The sequence below is a fragment of the Gossypium hirsutum genome, chromosome A03 (genome assembly GCF_007990345.1).
Source record: "Gossypium hirsutum isolate 1008001.06 chromosome A03, Gossypium_hirsutum_v2.1, whole genome shotgun sequence".
Classification (NCBI taxonomy): Eukaryota; Viridiplantae; Streptophyta; class Magnoliopsida; order Malvales; family Malvaceae; genus Gossypium; species Gossypium hirsutum.
This window is the reverse complement of record NC_053426.1, coordinates 67671269-67695950: the sequence shown is the minus strand read 5'-3', so window position 1 is coordinate 67695950 and position 24682 is coordinate 67671269. Positions and strand designations below refer to the sequence as shown.

The 24682-nt window shown below is 33.0% G+C and overlaps 2 protein-coding genes and 1 long non-coding RNA gene across 8 annotated transcripts; 1 reads left to right on the top strand and 2 right to left on the bottom strand.

Moving 5' to 3' along the window:
• Positions 1–2504: 2504 nt before the first annotated feature.
• LOC107887355 (protein KTI12 homolog) lies at positions 2505–5193 on the bottom strand. Of its 5 annotated transcripts, XR_005916689.1 has the most exons (4): positions 5092–5193; positions 3773–4767; positions 3112–3233; positions 2505–2984 (listed from the first exon to the last, which is right to left on the bottom strand). XR_005916689.1 is itself a non-coding variant. In XM_041098141.1 (3 exons), the coding sequence occupies exon 2, from the start codon at positions 4688–4690 to the stop codon at positions 3779–3781; it is 912 nt and encodes a 303-aa protein (XP_040954075.1). In that variant the 5' UTR covers positions 4691–4767; positions 5092–5193; the 3' UTR covers positions 2505–2984; positions 3773–3778. The 5 variants fall into 5 exon arrangements, 4 of the variants coding, with proteins under 4 accessions (XP_040954075.1, XP_040954082.1, XP_040954077.1 ...); XM_041098141.1 differs by lacking the exon at positions 3112–3233; XM_041098148.1 differs by lacking the exon at positions 3112–3233 and having other exon boundaries at positions 2505–2980.
• Positions 5194–17728: 12535 nt separating this feature from the next.
• On the bottom strand, positions 17729–19241 carry LOC107887356 (uncharacterized). Of its 2 annotated transcripts, none has more exons than XR_001681157.2 (2): positions 18764–19241; positions 17729–18677 (listed from the first exon to the last, which is right to left on the bottom strand). It is a non-coding gene; the product is annotated as an uncharacterized lncRNA (long non-coding RNA). The 2 variants fall into 2 exon arrangements; XR_001681156.2 differs by having other exon boundaries at positions 17729–18659.
• A 1176-nt stretch (positions 19242–20417) lies between these two features.
• Positions 20418–22681, top strand: LOC107887357 (UDP-glucose 6-dehydrogenase 5-like). Its single transcript, NM_001326737.2, has 2 exons — positions 20418–20462; positions 21001–22681. Exon 2 carries the CDS (start codon positions 21012–21014, stop codon positions 22452–22454), a length of 1443 nt encoding a protein of 480 aa, NP_001313666.1. The 5' UTR covers positions 20418–20462; positions 21001–21011; the 3' UTR covers positions 22455–22681.
• Positions 22682–24682: the final 2001 nt, after the last annotated feature.

The window sequence follows — 24682 nt, the reverse complement described above, 5'->3', positions numbered from 1 at the left end:
TTATGTTTTATTATTATTATTAAAATATCCCAACACGTAGACACATCATCATATTTCATATTAAATTAATGTGAGCCTTGTAAAAAAATAAAGAATAAATTATTTTAATCATAAAAAAGGTTTTGAGTAATTAAATATACTTTATATATTTTAATTATTATTATAATATTAATCCACCTTATATATAATTAGTTTTCTTTATCTCTATAGTGCAAGAAATTAATTGTATGTATTAATTAAATTACAATTAATTATTTTTTAATAAAATTAATAAGTTTTATAATGTTTCATTAATAATATAATTATAAAATTAAAACATAATAATTTGTAACTTTAAAAACATGATAATTGATATTAGATTGAATTTAAAAAACAATAATTTGAAATTATTTTCGAAATACAAATATTTTAATAGTTGATTGTGTGATATCCTATTTTTATATATAGTTTCTAACTTAATTTTAATTATTAATTAGTGGATGTAGATTGTTAATTAAATTTTAGATATTGTGACCACTAAATAATTTATTGTAACATTATTTATATTTTAAAAGAAAAATATTTGGTGTGGTGGAGTTTTGAGACTCTACAAGTAAGGTCAAAAGGTTGACAAGTATCTTATAGGTATTGTAAAATATTAAAAAAAATATATGTCAATATTTGGAGGTTGCTTACGGAAGAAAAAGAAAGTACACTGGCAGTGTATTAAATACTAACTCATTTTTATATATCTATTTCAAATTTAATAGTATATTTAATTTCTAAAAAAATATTTATAAAATTGAAAACTTTTTTTAAATAATTTTAAAATTTAAAAGGGCTTATTTTCTAAAATTGTAAGTTGAATTATTTAATATAAACAAATTGGAATGAGTTATTATGATATAACCATAAACACCATTAAAAATTGATTTTTAACAATCAATGCTATTAAAGATGAAAACTATTAATGGAGAGATTTAATTATTATTTTTTTGTTAATGACAATGACTCAACTGGGTGGCTTCATTAATTTTTAATTTCTTTTTCTCAATGATTTTTATAACTATAAACCTTTAAATTAACTTAAATCTAAAATGAATATTTTAATTATTTTTTTCAACCATTTTTTACGGCTAGCACCTTCCGACAGAACTTTGTCCATGCCAAATTTAATAGGACACTTTAATATTTCAAAGTAGTACCCGGTTGCCCTTCCATCAATAAGAATGGAAATTCCTTCGAGAGCTTGATGTTTCTGGGTTATTGAAGACATGAAGTCTCAATTATCTTTACCTTTCATTTGAGATGGAGATCAACAACATGATGTTTGACTTAGTGCTCCTTATAGCCCTAGGGTTACCCTAAAAAAGAAGCTTCAGGGCTAGATGGTTATCCAACAATTTTCTTTCATCATAATTGAGAGATCGTTGGACCACTAGAAATACACACATGCCTAAATTTCCTCCAGTAAGGTAGAATGCCTAAGTTGTTAAACACAATTTTTTTTTTTTTAGCAAGAGAAAAAACCCAAAAGAAGTTATACTAACGTGGTTTATAAACTTATCGAGAAAGTATCGGTTAAGCGATTGAAACATATTTTAAGTGCAATTATTTCACAATTCCAAAATGTTTTATTGCAGAGAGATAAATTAGTGATAACATCATTCTAAGAGCAGAGTTGATCGAACAAATCAAAAAGAAAATTAAAGTAAAAGACAATCTTGACGCTTTAAAGCTAGATATGAATAAAACGTATGATAGACATAGTTGGAATTTTACTCATACAATCCTAAGTGCAATTGGATTTGAAGGGACTAGATTAATTTTATCATGACATGTATACCCTTTGTCACGTACTAGATTCTGCTAAATGGGACATCTTGAGGTATCATTTGTCTTGGAAGGGGTTTAATATTAAGTGATCCTCTATCACCTTACCTTTTTGTATATTGTTAAAACCTATCGTCACTAATGTTAAAAGGCGAAAAGGGAGGGGAAGTTGAAGGTCTTAAAAGTCAGAAAAGAAGTATTCAATATCACATCTACTTTATGCTGATTATAGCTACCTATTCTTTAAAGTCAACAAAGAATCCTGGCATGAAAAAAACACTCCTTGATCAGTTTTGTAACATATCATGACTATGTAAAAATTACAAATAGTTTAAATTAATGCTCGCCAAAATTCAAAAGAATGTTTTACGACAGATGGAGGAAAATGTTTGGGCTTTGGTATGGGTCAACTAAACAAAAGAAGTACGTTCTTCCAACCATTCTTAATAGAATGGAATCTAAGCTTGCTCTTTGGAAAGCTAAATTTCTCGGGCAAGGTGGTAAACTTACCTCGATCAAGTCAAATTTGTCAAGCTAACTGCTTTACCAAGTATCCTGCTTCCGAGCTCTAAAGAACATATGCAATGAGATGGACCATTGATGCCCAAGTTTTGGTGGGGGGAAGACCAAAATACTACATTACATAAACTGGGATCAAATTTGCAATAGTAAGTTATCTGGAGGACTAGGCATAAGAAAAAATGAACATCATGAATAAAGCTCTACTAGTAAAGCAAGCATGCAGAATTGTTAGTTATCATAGCTAGCTCTTCAAGGAAAATTTCCTTGAATGCCAACCAAAATCACGTAACTCGTGTACTTGGAGAAACATTATGAACATAAGGGATCTAATCAAACATAACATCACGTAACAGAGAGAAAATAGGTTAAATGATCCAAGCTATTTGGAGGAAGAGAATTATGAATAGGTTCGAGATGAATTGCAAAGTATGGACCCTCGAAGATGGTGGGAAGCAAAATCTCTATTTGAAGGCAACAAAAAACCGAGATGGTAACTTTTCAGCAAAATCATCATACTCTCACGAGCTCAACAATCAAAGTGGGAGATGGTTGAATTTCCACAACATGAACATTTCGAAGATGCTTGAAGGATGTTGTGGTCGGCTAAAATACCTTTTAAGATTGTCGTCTTTGTGTGGAAGATTCACTACCTTGCAAAGCCAAAATTCATAAAAGAATTAGATCCATGGCTACTGAGTGCACATTCTGTTAAAGCTGAAATAGAGACCTTATATCATCTCTTTTGCAAATGTAACTTTGCAAAGCAGTTTGGCTCACCACTTAAAATCCGTACGTATAACCTTGGAGTTAATTTAATAAGGGATAGGATCATGCTAATCATGGAACATGCAAGGGGCGAAGAACTCATGCCTGAAAACTTTGTTGGCTTTTCCATTACTCTGTGGAACATTTGGACCCATAAGAACAACGTTTAATTTGAAGGTGCCACACCAAATACCACAACAGTGGTGAGTATCAACATACAAAGTTTTTTTTTTTTTTTTTAAACTCTAAATTTAAGCTTCAAAGCACGTTTTAAAGAGCCGAGAATTTTTTTTTCCTCGTTACTGCAATTGTTGGTATTGGTTTAGCACATTTGGAGAATGGCAAAGAACTTAATTCATCACATCCACAAACTCAGCAAGCCATCAGAAAATTCACAAAATGTAAAAAAAAACAGAACCCTTCAATCATAGATGCAAATGACATTGATGATTAAATATGATTGATGCTGTCCTTTAATCACTCATCATACACATCAATATAACATATCCTGCAAATGTAAACTGTTCTCTTAATGACTCTCAATGCCAAGTCTAAAGATAATTATGAGACAATCTAAAATGGATCTTTGGAGAAAGTAAAAGTAGAAAATAAATTAGTGACCTTTGACAACACTGTTCAAGGTATAAAACTAGGTAAGTATTAGTAGTATTACCCTTTTTCAAGCAATAGTTCCAAGTTCTCGATTCAGATAGTCTACAAACATCCTCTTTGCACTGCTGGAATCGGAAGGGGGAGGTCGTCCACTCAAACTTGTTTGTCCTGTTAACTTGATGAATGTTCTCCGCAATCTCCGTAGCTCCGGCAACCCAACCGATCTAGAAATATCGATATTCGGTAAACCTTGACCAATGGAGATACTGGCAAGAGGTCCTCCAATTGACTGGGATTGTGCTTCCACAATAGCATTAATCACCTCCTGCGTGGCTCTGTCCATCTCATACAGTGAATTTGCCTCTGAAAACCGGGTATTTTGTGTGGCAATGGTTGGCTGCAAAATCTTAACATCCCGAGATTTCGAGTCTGCTTTTTTTGTCAAATACGAAACCACATCTACAATGGCAATAGAAGATCTCTCCACTCCATCATTATGAGCCCATAGCTCGAACAAAGGTGAATCCCAACGATTTCTTCTATCCGGTTTCTCAAATCTTCTAACTAAATCCTCAAATATCACATCATTATATGCAGCCTCTCCCTTCTCCCGACGCTCTTCATTCCATTTCCTACATTGCGATTCTCTAACATCACAGTACAACACACAGTACCTTATCCCAGCAGCACGAGCCAAACACCACAACTCGTATCGATAACCCTTGATACTGTTCAAAGAATCAACTATAATGATATTATCTCTGGAGACAGACCTATCAACTTCGGACCTAAGCACTCCCCGTAAATTCTTCTCTGATGGCATATTAGCATAGCTCTGATTACGATCAAGATGAAATGAAGTCTCATCGATGATCCTTACAGTCTGTTTACACTCTGATTCATTCAGAGCTTCAGCTAGACATTTCGCAGCTGTCGACTTCCCACTGCACGGCTGCCCACAAATTACCACCAATGCCATCTTTTTTTTTAAAGTCTTTTTCTTACAAAATTGGGTTTAGACCGCAGCTCGCTAAGCTGCAGTTCCTTGAAATCTCACTGTTCATAAATTAAAAAAGTAATTCAAATCAAGATTTTCCTTTGCCTCAAATTTTTACATATACTTGCTAATACTGTAACATTCTTCAAAGTTTTCAGATTACATAAGACATGTATAGTTTTATAGGAAACTATATGGAAGATATAACTGAAACCCAGATCGTATTTCAGCAAGATGCAGAAATAAAATAAATAATCTAGAAAAATTGCAAAAGAATTAAATTAGGGATCAGAAGAATCCTGCAAAAAGCAGTAAGAAAAAGGACCAAAGATTAAACCGCCAAAAAGTTCTAAAAACTTGAAAACCGTAGTTAAGTAAATTACCTTGGTCGGAGATTTGAATAACAGACAGGCAGAGAGGGAGGTCGCGTTAGGAGGAATCCGCCGACCTGAATGGAAAGGCATGTAATGGAACACTAAGCTTCCATCATATTTTTGCGCTTTATGGATTTTCTTATATTTGGGCCCTTTGATTTGGTCAAGATTGGGCCTTCAGTCCCAACTTACCAATAGTTCATTTTAATGAATATATGTTAAATTTTGTTATTAGTCCCTGTATTATGTGTTAGTTGTGGAATTAGTTCAGCTACTTTAATTGGCCAATTTTTATTGTTGTACTTTTTAAATTTTAAACTTCTAGTTGACCCGAATGATATAAATTGAGTCCCTTAAGTCAAATTAAGCTATTAGTCCTATATTATGCGTATTCTTCAATTTAATTTTCTTTAGTATCTATACTTTTCGTATTTTTAAAATGGGATAATGGCAAGAAAGGCCCTTGTACTTTAGGTTTGTTCTAATGTGACACATGTATTTTCAAAATGTCCAATTTCATACATGTACTTTTGTTTTCGTTAAATATTTCGGTACCTAACCTTGATTACGTCATATTTTATGTTGATGTGGCATGTTGCCCAACCAAGGGCTGCCATGTGATTGTTTGTTGACATTTGACTTGCTAAGTGAGGTCCTTACGAGCAATTCTTCTTTTTCTCGTGGAAAATTTGGAGAAATATAACATTTTTATTGAAAATTATAGTCCTTTCAAAAATATAATTTTTTTTATAAATTCATTTTAAAAATATATAAAAATTATATTCTTTTAAAAATAATTTTTTAAATATAAATTGTTTAAATATATTGTTTTTATTATAAATATTTTATTATTAGATAGATGTTCATCAAAATCAAGATAAGTTTGATATATATTATGACTCTCATGTTTATTAAAAGTAGATTTGTTCATGTGTCATGCCACCTGAGCTGACAAAAAGGTATGCTCAAAAAGTGAGAGAATTTGGACAAAAATATAAGTCCGAAAAATGGGCTTAGACAAAAAAAAATGAGGCCCATTTAAAAAACAAGTTGGGCCTCAAGTAAGGCTCTTTTGGCTTGAGCTTGGCCCGAATTAGCAAAAAGACAAAAAAATGTTATTTTATTATTGTTTTCTTGTTGTTTTTCACTATTTTGCTATCATTTTACTATAATATTACTATTATTTTGTTATTATTGTCTGCGTATTGTATAACTCTTATTTTATTGTTAATTTTGTTGTTGTTTTAGAGACATTTGCTTGTTAAATTACACCTATCTTACTGTTATTTAAGTATAAATATTTTTAATTTATTTTCAAATTGTTAGGAAACATTTATTTGAATGTTTTTAGTATTTTTGATGTATTATATTTTTAAAATTTTCATATAATAAATAATATAAAAAATTAATTCAGTTGGGCCAAACCCATGTTTTAGCATTTTTATTCAAGCCCATTTTTAGGTTGAGCCAAGTTCAGGCGTAAAATTTTGGCAAGGCCCGACCTAAATCTGTCTCAGCTCGTCCCATGGATAGGTCTAAATAGAAATAAAGTTTCATACTATTTCTACTTCTTATGTCTATAAATATAGACTTTGGAAAAACATTGTGAATATCAGATAAATCAATAAAACATGTTCTCTTTTACTCTCATATTTCTTGTTTATTTACTCTCATTATTTTTTATTTATTTCCTAAGACGTTATTTCTTGTTCATTTACTCTTTTTATTATTTATTTATTTCATAATGATCTTCATGAAAAAGAAAATTCCTCTCAAAAATCTCTAAAAAAACCCTTTTCGTCTTTTTTTAAAATCCTTTCTTGTTATTTTATAACATGTTCTAGGTATGGTAAAAGAAATGGTTATAATAATTATTTTCACCACTGTAAGTGGAAAAATAAAGATAGGAAAAAGAAATAAGACTTTCCAAGAGAACCCTATAAAGAGTGGAATAACTTAGGTTATCAAAGGCCATTGGTTGCACACCTGTAATACACCTAAACATTTAGTCAAACTCTACCAAGATTCTATATGGAAACAAATAATAAAATGATGGTGAATCAAATTTGGCATGCCAGATTGATGACCATGACAAATCTAATTAATAAAAGGATATTGAGATTGTCTCTATGATGGTGATAATTTTAAATGCTAGCATGTCAATTTTTAGGATTTTTATAATCTATATTGAGGAATTTATTGTTATAATATATTGTTATTGCTATTCATTACTAAAATTTAAGTTTATAATCAAAGGTCACACCATGTTTTTTAAAATAAATGTGGTAGGAATGAATATAAGAAAGTGTACTGGTTAAGTGCTTTTAAGTTATACTAGAGGTATTAAGTTCAAGTCTCCTTGTTTTCATCTTTTTTTATTTTTTTAGTAGGAAAAAAAATTAGAACTCAGTAATCAAACATTAAGAAAACTCAATACATTATCCTATTCTATTAACCGTAATCTTGGTTCCCTATCTCTCCTAAGCTTCACTATCTTATCTGCAATTTCATTCTCTTCTCTTGGGATATGATGAAGATTTCAGTGACTCAGCAGCTTTAACAACAAAAGAATTCTCATGATTAGGGCAGAATTAGAGTTTTCATGAACTTTTTCATGAATGAGGTTAACCGCTTCAAGATTGTCCGTCCGAATTTCCGAAAGCCACGATCAAGGGCAATTTGCAACCCATCAAGGATGCCCCATAATTCTGAATCAATAACTTCACAAAATTCCCAAATACCTCATATAGCCAACGATCCAATTTCCCTTTTGATCCCGTAAAAGCCCTCCAGCTGCAGCAAACCTATTCTCATATTTGACCGATCCATCAGTGTTGAAATAGACCGAACCATCCAAAGAGTCAGGAACAATATCCATCTGTGCGGGTGTAGTGCCCTTCAATCTGGATACCGAAACATATTGTTTCGCCCAACATAAGGAGGTTTTGATAACCTTATCAGTACTCCAAGAAAGACCTTAAAATGTACGTAGGTTTCGATTTTTCCATAGGCGCCAAATGATAATCCCTAATAGACAAGACCAATTGACTCCACTTACTAGCTTCACTGCCTGCTGATTTCATAAATTAAGCTCCATCCAATCATGAAGAGATCCTGCAAAAAAATAAATTGTTTACTTGTAGGGACTATCTGCATCCATATCTCCCTTGCCGTTGTGCAATCCCGAAACACATGAAGGATATTCTCATAATTATGGCCATAAGTGCCACAAACAGTGTCAGAACCCATCTTCTTCGTATTCTTTCCACATTGGTGAGTAAGCGGTGTTTCATAGCAAGCCAAATGAACACTCTAACACTTTGTGGTCCAATATAATTCCATGGTAACTTCCAAACATCCTCATTTCTATGCCAATAATTGTCTCGAAGTTTGTTATACGCACTTTTAACTTAAAAAGCACTCGACGTAGTCCCCCCAAATAATTCTATCCATAAATGAATTTGATTGGGGTGGCGGTATCCTTACAATCTGTTGAATGATGTCTTTAGATAACCAGAGGCGGAAGAAGTCCAAATTCCAATCTCCATTCTCTGTGACCATATCGCTAAGGGAACAATCCATATCCAAGCTAGTAGTGCAGACTCTTTTTTTAGATAACGGTCCCACCTTAGGCACCCACGAATCCTTCTAGCAGTTAATATTACGCCCATCCCCAACTTACCAGTGTAAATTTTCCCGTATAAGCGGCCAAATCTTCGACAAAGATCTCCACAAGAAAGAACACCGTCCCCTTGATAAAGACTCTGGTAAACCACCTTAAACCCAATAATTGGACCAAAGCACATTGACCAATAAAGAAGAATGATCAATCACTAATTTGAATCTCAGCTTCATTATAAAAGAAGTATTATGATCACGAAGAGCTCTTATACGAAGCCCACCGTGCGATTTGGGTTGACATATCGAATCCCAGCTTACTAAGGTAATCTTTTTACTAGCATTAGTGGAATCCTAAATGAATTATCTAACCATAACTTCAATCTCATCACACAAACCTTTAGGGATCAACATCGATTGCATTATAATAGCCCAAATTTCAGCGATGTCGAACATAGTGGTTCGAGACCACCAAATCTGAAAAATGAAATCGTAGATTATATTATTTAATATTTATGAGCCAAATGTAGCTTTTAAAAGATTTTTGAAATAGTAAATTGTGTTTTTAAAGATTTATTTGGTTAAGAAATTAAGAAAAAAAGGTATCGAGATCTTGATGCTATAAACCGAGCCATAAATATTTTTATAAATATTTACGGAGTGTCAATAAGGTAGTATTGAAATTTCGTTAGAAAATTTTGACGTTTGGGTGATTAATTAAATAAAAAGAACTAAATTGAAAAAGGTGTAAAAGTTGTTAGAATGATTAAATAGCTCAATTGTCAAATGAGGAAGGACCTAAAGTTCAAATAAGCCCAAAAGAGATATTTTGGGCGGCAATAACTAAGAAAAATCAGGAAATGGGTGAAATAAGGGCAAAATTAGAAAATTCCCAAAATTTTCTAAATAAAAATGGGACCAAATTGGAATATCTAGAATTCTCTTCATTTTCTTTTCATTTTCATCAGCTAAAAAATAGCCATGGAAGAGGGTTCAAGCTGGTTTTCATACTCTAGCTTCATGTAAGTTTAATTCTTGCTTTCTACTTGAAATTTCTAAGATTTTGGACTTTTACAATTGGGTCCAACTTACTATGTCATTAGTTTTTGATTTCATGGAAAATTTTTAAAGTTGCTATGGATAAGTGCTGGAAGCATATGATGAATAAATATAGAATTGAAGCTTTAATTTTGATATATGATGATTTTATCAAGTAAAATTGATGGAAATTGATTTTAGGACCTAATTATTAAAGAGTTTGGAATTAAGGTCTAGTGCTAAACTTCTTATTTTCAGGGGTTATGAAGTAGTTTATAATGCTAGAATAAAGTATTAATTAAGAAAAATTAGCTCAATTGAGGGGTTAATTGAGCAAGGACTGAATTGTAGGAATTGTGAAATTTGGGGTAAAATGGAAATCAACATTTTGCATTAAAACTGTTTTGGACAGAAGCAGTAGTCTAAATTTGAAAAATCACCAAAAATTTTAGAAATCGAATGAGAGGATGAATAAAATATAAAATTAAAGCTTATTGAGTCTAGTTTCTTATAAAAGAAACAATGTAAGCAATGGAATTTTAAATCATAAGATATAATAAATTTTGTGAGACAAGGTCAGAATGATTTCGGGTTCCCCTGTTCTGACTTTGAAAAATCATAAAAAAATTGAAAAAAATAATTAGGGCCTTAAATTTATATGTTTAGAATCCTGAATGAGTCTATTTCAAGAGAAACAAATGGGAACATTATTCAAATCCTGTACGAGGAGATAATAATTTTTAGTGAAGAAGGGTCAGAATTGTCAGACAACAGAATAGGGGTGACTTTAAAGAATAAACTGTACTTACTGGATAAACCAAAAATTCTAAAAATTTTATGGTAAGAAGATATATAAGTCTAGTTTTAGAGAAAATTAGCGGATCTTAATTCGGAGCTCCATAGATCAAGTTAAAAATAATTTAGTGACTATGACACAGATGAACAGTTTTGGAATATAAATATAAGTAAATAGTGAAATTATAGATAATGTTACTTATAAGCGTGTTATATACATTAAGGATGTGGACTGGAGAGGAGGAAGAGGAAAATATGTGAGTGACTTATGCATAAATTAATCACATGCTCGATTATATTTGGTAAATGTTAAACTTTGTTAAAATGAAAAATGTTATAAATTCATATTTGAATTAAATGTTATATATGTTAAAGAATAATTTGAATATTTGATATTGCCTAATAAATAAATATTGCTTAGTAAATGTCAAGCCAAATATAAAAAAATATGTTATAAGTGGAACATGTGTGAAAGAATGTGGTAAGTATTTTCGTGGTTATTATTGAACTCATTCATATAAATCTGTCATTTGAAATTGTGATAGACAGGAAGAAATAATGAATGGCATGCTTATGTATGGTTATATGTATTTATCTGAAACACAAGAAAATGATGGTTATATATTTGATATATGAAGACATGAGACTATGATATATGAACATGGAATATATTTTATAAATGTGTTCGTTCATAATTATTGAATTATGCAACTCAAGTGTACTATTTGTATAAAGATAGTATTTCAAATGATTTAATGAGTAAATCTCCAATGTGAAATAGTCTGAAATCAAGACAAATTGTTATGAAAGTGTATGTAAAAAACATAGATATGATTGTTATAAGTTATGTGAATAAATTGTGTGTAAAAGTATATGTAAATGAAAAATTTAATGAAAGTTGAGCCCATACATGTTTCTTGATATTTATATGAATTATATGACTAACAATGTGATAAGAATCGGTATTAGGGCTCATGGTCAATTCGAATAACTATGTTTTGCATAATTATGTTGAATATAGAAAAGCGGTAAGTTAATTACCATGTTATACGAATTTATTAAATATTACATGTTTACTTTGTTTTACTTTTTCCCCTAATTAATAATGATTCAATAAGCTCCAATAATACCTCGTACCCTGTTCCGATGACGGATACGGGTGGGGGTGTTACATGCATAAAGTAGCTCGGGATTGAATGTAAGACCACTTAAGCTAAAGTAATTATGCCAGCAAGAGAGAGTTGTCGAGCGTGCCAACTGCACAGTTTACACCACACTTTATTGACAACAAAATGCTAAGTATTATCAGTAACCTTCTTATGAAAGAGAGGAACCCCTAAATACGAACCAAGATTATACACCAGTTAAAAACCAAGGAGTCCTCTAATATGCTTTTAAACGTCCTCATCCACCCCTTTAGAAAACACCATGTTTGACTTCTGAAGATTAACTTTATGTCCCGAAAGACCACAAAAGGTGTCTAAAACTTCCTTAATAATTTGTGCCTGCTCCTCCTTTGCCTGACCAAAAATAATCAAATTTTCTGCAAAAAAGAGATGAGGTAGAGACGGACCTGATCTAGTGAGCCAAATGGGCGACCATCTACCATCCGCCATGGCCGTGTGAATACCATGCCCTAACCACTCCATACACAGGATGAAAAGATAGGGTGACAATGGGTATACTTGACGAACTCCTATTTTTGGTTTAAACTTCTAGGAAAGCACTCCATTCCAAAGCACCTGCATAATTAAAATAATAATACCGCCAAATCATGCAGATGTGGAGTCAGGACCACTAATCTGTCCTTCAGCACTACCTCTGATTACTTCCGATCCAGGCCCAACTTGCGAACTAACAAGATTAACCATGGAGCTTATAGCATCTGATAATAGAATTCGAGAAATTCTAGCATTTTTTAACCTACCTCCCTTGTCCTTGAATGAACGATTAAGTGAATCTCCACCATGATTATTACTAACTCTATTATCAGAATTGTGCCCTTTGGAAACAGAAAAAGATTTATTAGTACTAACTAAAAAATTTTTCTTGTTACCTTTAGGAGTTTTATTCATATTATTATCTATAATAATAACGGCTGAATGATGCTTTAGGTCTAAAAAAATTGCGTTTAATTTGACCACAAATTCATTAGATCCTTCGAACATGAGGTTATTAAGAACCAAATTTTCCTCTATAATTCTTGGAGAACCCGAATGCTCCTCCCCCATTCCCTGCTCAAATAAAACATTAAATGAAATGTTACTCGCATACTGACTATTTAAAATAATATTGTGCCCATTTGAAATTGAGCTATCCAAACCACTAAAAATTAACCCATTAGAAACTAAAGGACCCTTCTGCCTAGTTCGTTCTCCACTTGGCCCATCAAGCATTGCATTTGACGGCCCATTTACTTGCGCCTCTCCCTCTTTTAATTTATCCGGCCTTACAGATGGCACAATAGAAACAGAATTAGAAAAATTATTTAGCAGGTCCTTCTCTTTTTGAAATAAACCATCAGACCCCACAGGCCTCTTCCCCAACGCCTTAGACCCACTCTCCCCCTTGTCCAAGCCTGTTTCAGTAGCCATCAGTCCACTTATCCCTGAGCCAAAAACCGGCTTGACCACAGCCATAGAGTCCATTTCAGCACCACAGCCCATCTTCTCTTAATAACCCAAAATCCTTTTATCTAAAACCCTATTTTCCTTAGAAATTCCTCCTATAATCCCGTGGCTTCCTTGTTTCCCTCTCCCATAACCCCTATCAGCTTCAGCAAAGCCACCCCCTGCGTCATTCCCCCCGATTAATAGCATGAATCTAGATCCCAATGGATCCTTTCCTTTTTTCACAGCCTCATTAGCCCGAGAATCCTGTGATCCCCTCCGTGATTTTCTCTTAACTAATATCCGTGGCCTGAAATCAGTGTTCTTTCCATCTCCACCCTCGTTGAAAATTTCACCAGATGCCATCACCACCGTAGCCTTTGAACTTTCTAAAACCGCCTTCGGCCTCTCTAAAACTGCACCAACTCCCACCAACGGACACAGCTCTTTGGCATGCCCATATCTAACACAGCTGAAATAGATCGTCGGGAGAGATTCATATTCTACCTGTTGAATGTCACCATTGAAAAAGACCTTAGAGGTAAGTGGTTTGTCGAGGTTGACAAACACGGCCAAACGGGCAAACCGTCCCCGGGTACTATTATTAGTTTAAAAATTCAATTTGACATGGCGTTATTAATAACCAAATTGTCCTCTATAATTTCTGGAGAACCAGAATGCTCTATAAAACATTAAATGAAATGTTACTCGCATACTGATTATTTAAAATAATATTGTGTCTATTTGAAATTGAGCTATCCAAACCATTAAAAATTAACCCATTAGAAACTAAAGGACCCTTCTGCCTAGTTCGTTCTCCACTTGGCCCACCAAGCATTGCATTTGACGGCTTATTTACTTGCACCCCTCCTTTTTTAATTTATGTGGCCCTACAGATGGTATAATAGAAATAGAATTAGAAAAATTATTTAGTAAGTCCTTGTCTTTTTGAAATAAACCATCAGACCCCACAGGCCTCTTCCTCAACGTCTTAGACCCACTATCCCCCTTGCCCAAGCTTGTTTCAACAGCTATCAGTCCACTTATCTCTGAGCCTAAAATCAGCCTGACCACAGCCATAAAGTCCATCTCAGCACCACAGCCCATCTTCTCTAAATGACCCGAAATCCTTTTATCTAAAACCCTATTTTCCTTAAAAATTCCTCCTATAATCCTACGACTTCCTTCTTTCCCTCTCCCATAACCCCTATCAACTTCAGCAAAGCCACTGCCCACGTCATTCCCCCCGATTAATAGTGTGAATCTAGATCCCAACAGATCTTTTCCTATTTTCACAGCCTCATTAGCCCGAGAATCCTCTTATCCCCTCCGTGATTTTCTCTCAACTAATATCCATGGCCCGAAATCAGCGTTCTTTCCATCTCCGCCCTCGTCGACAATTTCACCAGATGCCATCACTGCAATAGCCTTAGAACTTTCCAAAATCGCCTCCGGCCTTTCCAAAACCTTACCAACTCCCACTGACGGACACAGCTCTTTGACATGCCCATATCTTCCACAACTGAAATAGATCGTCAGGAGAGATTCATATTCTACCCGTTGAATGTCACCATTGACCAAGACCTTAGAGGTAAGTGGTTTGTCGAGGTTGACAAACACGACCAAACAGGCAAACCGTCCCCGGGTACTGTTATCAGTTTGAAAATCCAATTTGACAACTTTCTTGATTAAACCTCCAATTGCTTCTATGGTTTGCCTTTTGTACAGATAACTCGAAAGCCCTAGTAGACGGATCCAAGCCAACACCATGTTGGGATAAGGTTGTGCTGGATTGAACATTTTTGTCTAAAGTTGAATAGTGAGGTATTGCCCAAAAATTATCCATGGACCTTGAGTTAAAACTTTATTATAATCTTCCATGTCTTGAAACTTAACAAAAAAAATAACCATTAGTGATATCCATCAAATGAAAGGATTTTGCAAGTTTCTAGAAATTGAGTATACGGTTATAAAACACGTTATAACCAATGTTGCGCCCAAGTAACTTAAGAATAACTGTTGATTCCTTTTCCTTGAAGAGTGTATCTTTGATGCACTCTAAAAAAGTGATTGTCAGAATCTCATTAACCATTAATGTATCCAGAATTTCTAAAACACCTTCATTCCTTCTGAGACTCCCTACAGGATTTCTATCAGAGGAGGCCATTCCTCCCCCCAAAAGTTTGTCTATAAAAGACATCATCGACTGTTGCTCAAAATCCACCACCATATTAGTCTCTTCTACATCAACGGCTTCCTTAAAATGTACTTTTTTGGTATTCCAATCACTGACATTGCAAGTATAACTAATAGTATCGTTACCAGAATTTTCCATTTGTAGTAGCCTCCTAAGACGGTGGTTTTATTCTATGGAGTTTAGCTAGATTCCAGATTCTATTTAATTAATTTTTTTAACACAATTTCCATGTGCATAATGTGCTTGTCGTCCACCCCATTGTTACCATCTTTAAGAGGATTACTTTCCCTCTTTATGAGTTACCATCTTTAGGAGGATTCCCCATTTCACTCCATGTCTCCTTCCCTTGTCAAAACTTTATATCTTGCCTTTTATTATGGTTCATTGAACCTAGTCACAGTTGACCAAGCTTTCACCACCCTTTTCTGACCCTACCTCTCTATTGCTTCTATCATTTCATCTTTTTATTTATTTTTTTAACATAATTTCCATGTGCATAATGTGTTTGTCGTCCACCCTATTTTACCATCTTTTAGGAGGATTCTTTTCCCTCTTTATGAGTCAAACTTACCATATGTTGAGGTAACATGATCCCCATTTCACTCCATGTCACCCTCCCTTGTCAAAACTTTATATCTTGCCTTTAATTGTGGTTCATTAGACCTAGCCACAATTGACCAAGCTTTCACCACCCTTTTCCCTCCCTACCTCACTATTGCTTATATCCTTTTACCTTTTCATTTCTTTTCTCATCCATTTTCTCTTCTTTCATAAAATAACAACCTCCTCATACAATCGCGTGCCTTATTGATTTTTAGGTTTAGGTTTTTCCACACGGCATCAGGCTGTTACACGGCTTAGAGACACAGTTGTGTGCCCCTAACTTCGAATTGTACATGGTTGGCTACACGACTATGTTCTTGAGCCACACAACCTGAGCTTTGTCACATGGCTATGTGGCCCATGTTTTCAAATTTTTCTACATTTTTCTATTTTGTTTCAGATTAGTCCTTGTTGTTTCCAAACTATTTTTAAGGTTACGTGAACCCGATTTAAGTTTTGTTTTCACATATATGTTATGAATAATGATTGACTACTGATTTATGATAACTAAATTGAGCTATGAATTGTTTTGATTTATAATTGAATTGAAATTTTGAAAATGTTACAAATTAATCCTAGTTAAATTATGGATAGTATTGGATCATACATAAGCTCATATATGATCTGAGAAATGATGTATTTGTTAATCATAAATTGAATTGATTATGTTTGGATTTTTTATTAAATTTGAACAATAATTATACGATTATGAAGTATTCTATGCTTGTTTGAGTTAATCAATGTGATTTGAATATGTTCTATTCTGGTTATGACTATAGCATTTCGTAACTCGAGTTTGAAAATAGGATCGAGTTATGGGTCTTACAATTGGAGTTCAGAAACTTACCCGTAAAAACACCTGGATGCTAGAACCCTACACCTGTTTAGCCTTTCCTTTGTCACTCGGGCTTCCTCCTTGGTTAGCTAAACAAAATAACCATCCATCAATCAAAGCGACAATATTCATAAGTGAGATAATCGAAATCATTAACATGTAGAATAATTTTATAAGCTCTCTAAGATTTTATGTTCACCACCATGAACTTTACTGTAACCTACAAGTTTCTTACCTCTTTTATTCAATAAAAAAGGTACAAAAGGGTTAGAAAGATTACTGGATCTACAAATATTTAATTTCTCAAGTTAATAAGTTTATTTTTCCTTCATGAAAATTGCTCCTTACTTCCTTACCATTCCAAAAAAAGAAAAGGAAAATGAAGAAGAAAAATGCCAAAATAAGAGAATCGAAGAATAGCATCTTCAGTTCTCTTACTTATACCTTTCTCACTTTGGTTCTCCTACTTATACCCCTCTCACTTTCGTTCACCAATTCCAACATTCAATATAAAATATTAAAGCTATAATCATGTTGTTCCCCACTTATACCATCTAGTTCAAATGTAATGAAACTAGAATTGTAATTTAATTTGTCTACCAATAGGTTCACAAGATTCAATAATTCATATTGAAGCCCATATGAACTGAAAGTTTATCAATTTGATACCTCTACTTACCGGAATTTAATTCAAAATAATCATCTTCATCAATGTCTTCCCTATAATCAAGACCAAACTTTAATTTTAATAGTTTCAGGTGTGACACTTGATCTCTCTCTTTACTTAGTTTTGATGTTTGATTTTGAGTGGTGAGAAATGGAGGAAGGGATCTTTATAGTATTTTTATAAGACATAACCCATCATAATGTCAATGTAATGCGCTATATTTCTTCCCTTAGTTCTTAAACTGTACAAATACACAAAATCATCTCAATGTGATATAGCTAATATTAAAAATTAACCTTACTCATACATTGATAATTAATAATACATAATTTGCCATCATAATATTGTTGATGATGATCAAGCGACTCGTATTTTCTCCATTCCGATTTGTAGAAATATGAGGGCACTGAGGAGTACTCAATGAAAAATGGGTATCGGGTCCTAGTTATAGAACATCTACAGAATACTAATTACAATTTCCCTAATGCAGAAAACTACAAGGATTTCTACAAATCCTTTTGGTTTATGTACATCCCAGCTAAAATAAAAATACACATATGGAGATTGTTTAATAATCTTGTGCCTCACTTCTATAATCTATTTCAAAGGACTTTAAGTGTGGATGTCATCTGTCATCTTTGTAATGAGGCTCCAGAGGACTCTGACCATTTGATGTAGTCTTGTGGAATATTACAGCACATTTGGGCTTCTCTTCAAATCACCCTTGCTCCAGTCGGGTGTACCTCGAGTTGTAAAACTTGATTTGTTAACACTTTCTCTGCAGCAGATAAAGACAACAGACAGATTATTGCTATTTCTTTATGAGCCCTATGGTATCGAAGAAACAAACTTATTCATGAAGGTGTTAAGTTTTCTTTGTAGGAATTGCTAGGATTCACTCGAGGCTACAGTTAAGAGATAAGTTAAAGTCATGAGAAACTCCAGGTTTTTTCTAGATCGCTGTTGAAGGAGCTATGGAGTCCCCCAGACATCGGTATTATTAAGCTAAATTTTCATGTGTCTTTTTAAAGTGACTCTAGAACCTCTATTGCAACAATATTAGCTAGATATTCTAAAGGTGAAATTATAGGGGCGTGTACTTATCTTTTTGAATATGTTGTCGACGCTTTTGTGGCTGAAGCAAGGGCGTGCGAAAGGGCTATGATTTTCGCGTCTGAAATGGGTTTTTGGCGTCTTCTCTTGGAAAGGGACTCTCTGTCGGTAATAATAAAACTCAAGACAAAAAGGGAAGATCAATTCTCAGACCGATTACGCACCATATTTGTACCCTTGAAAATAATTTCGAAGAAGTCTCTTACCTTTTTGTTCCTCGAACGGTTAATAGAGCGGCTCACACATTGGCTTTGGAATGAAGGAAACGATAAATCCCTTGCGTCTGGGTAGATGGAGCTCTAGAATCGGTGAGGACGATGGCAGATAAGGATCGGATGGCTTGGATCCAAAATCGCCAAGCTTCTTTTTATAATCGCTTTGAATATGGAGAATGTTCAAAGAATCTCTATTGATGGGTTCAAAGCTTTTTACTTTTCTTCAGTTTGCTCATCTCAGTTACATTTTTTACAAGAAGAGAAGATAGGTGTTGGCTAATATTTTTGTTTTTGAGTCGTTTGGTTTTGGCATAGGGTGGTTTTATCTTTTGCATTTATGGGTTTTGTTGTTTTCTATGTGCGATTTTATGGCTTGGCTGTTGGCCTGCTGCGTTTTGTCTTTTCATTTTTCTCTATTTGTAAAGACTCTGTTTACACCACCTTGAGCCGTGTGCCTTTTAATGGGTATCAGTCATTTTTTATATAAAAAAAAAGAATACATAATTTAGTCAAGTACCTACTAAAAATCAATGTATATACTTTAATAACACTATAAGCAGTAAAAATACATGGCTTAGGTTAATATACCTATTAATATTTTACGTGCATAACTTAAATAATAAATTAATATTTCGTATTTTAAAATTCATAAAGAGAATAGAAATTTAACACCATTTCAAGGAAAAATTCACCCGTCCAAATTAACTGAAAGAGAACAGAGTAAAATCCAAAACCATCTATCTCATCTAATCGACTCGAAATTATCATAATTCAAATAAAAAAAAATAGCAGCCTTTGGATCACATCAATGACATGAAAACAAGTATCAACCAACTTTAAACTAGGCTGTCTTGTTTAATATTAAAAAAGAAAATAAAGTACTTTTAGTGTCCTGCACGTATGGCCTTGAAAGCTTCTTCACAATATAATATGAAATATCTCCTTTTATTCCACCAAACAATACAACCCACATGGGTGCTTCTATTTTATAACAATTTCACTATAAAATTCCCCTTTTTTAACTTTTTTGTTATTATTACCTATGAATCCTTAAATTAATAGTAATTTCATTTTATTTAACATGATTTTGTTTTATAAATTTATTCTATTGGTTTAGTTTACTGTTGAATTACTTTGTAATTTTGAAAGATTAGTAAAATCCCTTTGTTTACTTATAAAGTTGAATTAAGTCCCACAAAAATATGGCTTGGTTTTCTCTATAGATGATCTAAATTCATACCAAACTCTGTGCTTTAACTGCAGCCATAATCACTTATAGGATCTGGGTTTTTGTCGCTGTGCTAATTATTTTGTATTTCCAATTGAACACAAAAGAACAAAATTTCCATCTGCCATTCAAACGTCCCCACTGAAAAAGGAAGAAGCTTTAGCAAACTTTAGAATAATTAATTAAAAAAAAAACTGTCGGTAGTTATTAGTTAAGTGTGGGATTCATGAGTCAAGGGAGTAAGAAACGTGTAAGAATAAGTGTTGATAATTTGTAGAAAATAATAATAACTTGTAAATATGGGCCGTGGTGGAAGCACTTGAGTGGTTGGATCTTCGATGTGATTTAGCTGACAATATTTCTATATAAATGGAAATCTTTTAGATCTGCTCATTCTTCGCCATTTCCATCACGGCCTCTCTGCTTCATCTATCTTTTATCTAATAGCTCAAGACCAGAAAGGTAATTTATTTCATCTTCACTTGTTTCCATTCTATGGGTTTTAATTTTTCCCTCTCTCTTTATTCTTGTCTATCTATGTTTTGGCTTTCTTCATTTCTTTTTGGATTCATGTTATTTGGGTTTTGTTAATTGATGGATCTGTTTTTGTTTCCATTGTTTTTTTTTTCTTGTCTGGTTAGATCTCATGGCTAAATGTGTTCATTGAAATTATTCTTCTTGTTAAAAGGAATTACTAGTAATTGACTTCATTTTTTTCTGAGTCTGTTTGCATTTTGGACCTCTAGTCCTTAATTTGATATATATATATATACTGGGAAACCATAGAACTGATTTCTCTTACTAGTTCATCAACATTTGTTTTGTAATTTCTTTTCTTGGAATTAAACTTAAAAAACAAACAAAAAAAGAGTTTTGTTTATTAAAGAAATAGATCTCGGGTAATTAACGTATTGCCGGCATCATTGTTTGCTAATTTCGATGCTTCATAGGTTTTCTGTGTCTTAAATTAGATGTTTTGTCTTACATGTGTATGTTTTAGGATATCGAACAATGGTGAAGATCTGTTGCATCGGAGCCGGGTATGTTGGTGGGCCAACAATGGCTGTCATTGCACTAAAATGCCCAGAAATTCAAGTAGCTGTTGTGGATATTTCAGTGCCAAGAATTAGTGCCTGGAATAGTGATACTCTCCCCATATACGAGCCAGGGCTCGACGAGGTGGTGAAGAAATGCAGAGGAAAGAACCTTTTGTTTAGCAGTGATGTGGAGAAGTATGTTTCTGAGGCTGATATAGTGTTTGTTTCGGTTAACACACCCACCAAAACTCAAGGCCTTGGTGCTGGGAAAGCGGCTGATCTCACCTACTGGGAGAGTGCGGCTCGTATGATTGCCGATGTATCCAAATCCAACAAGATTGTGGTTGAGAAGTCGACCGTCCCTGTTAAAACTGCCGAGGCAATTGAGAAAATTTTGACACACAACAGCAAAGGCATCAACTTTCAGATTCTCTCCAACCCTGAATTCCTTGCTGAGGGAACTGCAATCCAGGACCTATTTGAACCTGACCGTGTTCTCATAGGAGGAAGAGAGACCCCAGAAGGTCAAAAGGCTATTAAGGCATTGAGGGATGTTTATGCTCACTGGGTTCCGGTGGACCGTATCATATGCACCAACCTCTGGTCTGCTGAGCTATTGAAGCTCGCTGCCAATGCCTTCTTGGCACAGAGAATCTCTTCTGTTAATGCTATGTCGGCATTGTGTGAGGCCACTGGTGCTGATGTGAGCCAAGTTTCTCATGCTGTCGGAAAGGATACGAGAATAGGACCCAAGTTCTTGAATGCTAGTGTTGGTTTTGGTGGATCATGTTTCCAAAAGGATATTCTCAACTTGGTTTATATCTGTGAGTGCAATGGGCTCCCAGAGGTAGCAAATTACTGGAAACAAGTGATAAAGGTGAACGATTACCAGAAAACTCGCCTTGTGAACCGGATTGTGTCCTCAATGTTCAACACAGTTTCAGGGAAGAAGATTGCCATTCTTGGCTTTGCTTTCAAGAAGGACACTGGTGACACTAGGGAGACCCCGGCGATAGATGTGTGCAAAGGACTGTTGGGTGACAAGGCTATGCTGAGCATATACGACCCTCAAGTCAGCGAAGAGCAGATTCAGAGGGATCTTTCGATGAACAAGTTCGATTGGGACCATCCAGTTCATCTTCAACCGACGAGCCCGAGTTCCATGAAGCAAGTTAGCGTTGTTTGGGATGCCTATGCGGCAACAAAGGATGCTCATGGAATTTGCATTCTGACAGAGTGGGATGAGTTTAAAACCCTGGATTACCAGAAGATTTATGATAACATGCAGAAGCCTGCATTCGTCTTCGATGGCCGGAACATCGTGGATGTAGCTAAGCTGAGGGAAATCGGGTTTATTGTCTACTCCATTGGAAAGCCATTGGATGAATGGCTAAAGGACATGCCAGCGGTGGCATAAGACTGTATTCTGGATATGGTTGAGCTACAGCTATATAATCTCGAGGAAAACATTATCCAATAGTATACTTTATAACATTCATTTCTTTTAGAATTAAGATTATGGTATTTCAACTTATATTGGATTACTTGGGAGTTGAAACATGAGTGTCTGGATCTGTCCTTAGCCGCCACAGTATCTGCTGTGCTATTAGTTTAAAATAATAAAACATTTACCATTTAATTTTATAACTCACTGTATCTTATGCATCAATCCTACCACATGTTTTTCAAATTGGAGATTCTTTGAAACTCATGTTGATTCAACAGCTAAATTGCCACTAGTAAGGGGCAACTGGGCTGAATTAAGTCTGATGCCAATAAAAATAGTTTTATTTCATTGTACAAGTATATAACATTTAAATTATCCTTTTACCTAAATTTAGTTTTTTTTATTTATAGTTTTCAAAAATTTTAATGCATAATTTAGCATTTAAGTTTGATATTTTTTTAATGTAGTACATGTGTTATTTTTTTTATATATTTTGATATCAAAAAATAACGGTGTTAACTATTTAGTATTTAATTTGATTTTGATTTATTTAATAAAAAAGTCATGATTAACTAATAATATTAGCAATTTATTTTCATCAAATCAACTTTAAAATTTAATAACATTCATCAGACTGTATTTGTCAAAGTAAACGTAAAATTAAACAAATTCACATTAACACTAAATTTATTCTATTAACAAAATTATGAAAAATCAAACCTAATAATATTAGCAATTAACTTTCATTAGCTCAATCATAAAACTTGAATAAACACTAAAATTGTTAACATTGTCACCTTTGAGTACCAAAATATATGACTTTTTGTCAAATACAGGTATCAAATTAGACAAAAAATAACATAAATATATACTACATTAAAAAAAATCAAACTCAAATACCAAATGATATATTAAGCCTTTTAAAATAAATCTATTGAAAATATAAGTCTTCTTTTTTGTCTTTCATTAAATAAAAATTATTTTATTCTTCAAAAATGAAAAAAATTAGGGAGGAGAATGACTAATCATATATATAATATCAAGTCAGTAACATAAGCTTTTTAATTAATCATATATTACATATCGATATCTATTATCTAGAATATATATATATATAAAAACATAAGTTTGGAAAAAATTTTAAACTGACGAGAATATCCTTCATTTTTTACCATATTATCAAATTGACATTTAAAAGTGTTTATAATTTAATTTAGAATTATTGGTTAAGTTGTGATAAATTTATACCAATAAGTTAAAATAACTAATAATTAAGGTCAAAATATTTTTAAAATAAATTCTTAATTATTTTTATTTTTTATAAGTAGTCTCTTTTTATTTTCATATTTATCAACATAATAAGATAAAGTTATAACTTGAATAGAAGTCTAAGTATATAAATAAAGATTGATTTTATCTTTTAATTATCACTTAATTAGTGTTATAATTGTATATTAATGAAAATCAAGTTTAGATCTATAAATAGCCTCCATTAATAGCATCTAAGAAAAATCGTTTGTAAAAAAAATGAAAATTATTAGCATTAATAAGCTAAAATCATTTGAAAAAAAATATTCGAACACAATGACACCTGAGAGCAGTGGAGAGATATGTAAGATCATCTTAATTTATGATGACATTATAAAATTTTATGTTTCTTCTTCTTCTTCTTCTTCTTCTTCTCCTCCTCCTCCTCCTCCTTTCTTCTTTCTTCTTTCTTCTTTCTTCTTTCTTCTTTCTTCTTCTTCTTCCTTCTCTTTCTTCTTCTCCTTCTCCTCCTCCCCCTCTTTCTCCTCCTTCTTCTTCTTCTTCTTATGAGAGAGATTTTAAAATATTTAAAAAAATTTACCATATAAGATTTTAATAATTATTTTTTAACCATCATTATTAAATATGTTTATTAATTTAATATAAATATTTTTTGTATTTATATGAATCATTATTATAATTGACATTGACTTTTTTTATTTTAATTTAATATTAAAATTTGTTGAAAAATATGGATATCACATATATAATAAGAGTAATTACATGTTATTATTTACTATCATGATAGGTTAGCCCAAATTAAAAGTGATCTAATTTGGTTAAAATTTTATTGTGCTTTAATTATTAAATAAAATATGGATCAAATATGTGTAGATACTCTAGTAATTGAATTCTAATCAAATTCTGATTAATGATGGGCTAATTAGAAT

Coding starts and splice junctions, on each gene's coding strand:
- LOC107887355 (XM_041098141.1), bottom strand. CDS start 4,690: ATGGCATTGGTGGTAATTTGTGGGCAGCCGTGCAGTGGGAAGTCGACA.
- LOC107887357 (NM_001326737.2), top strand. CDS start 21,012: ATGGTGAAGATCTGTTGCATCGGAGCCGGGTATGTTGGTGGGCCAACA.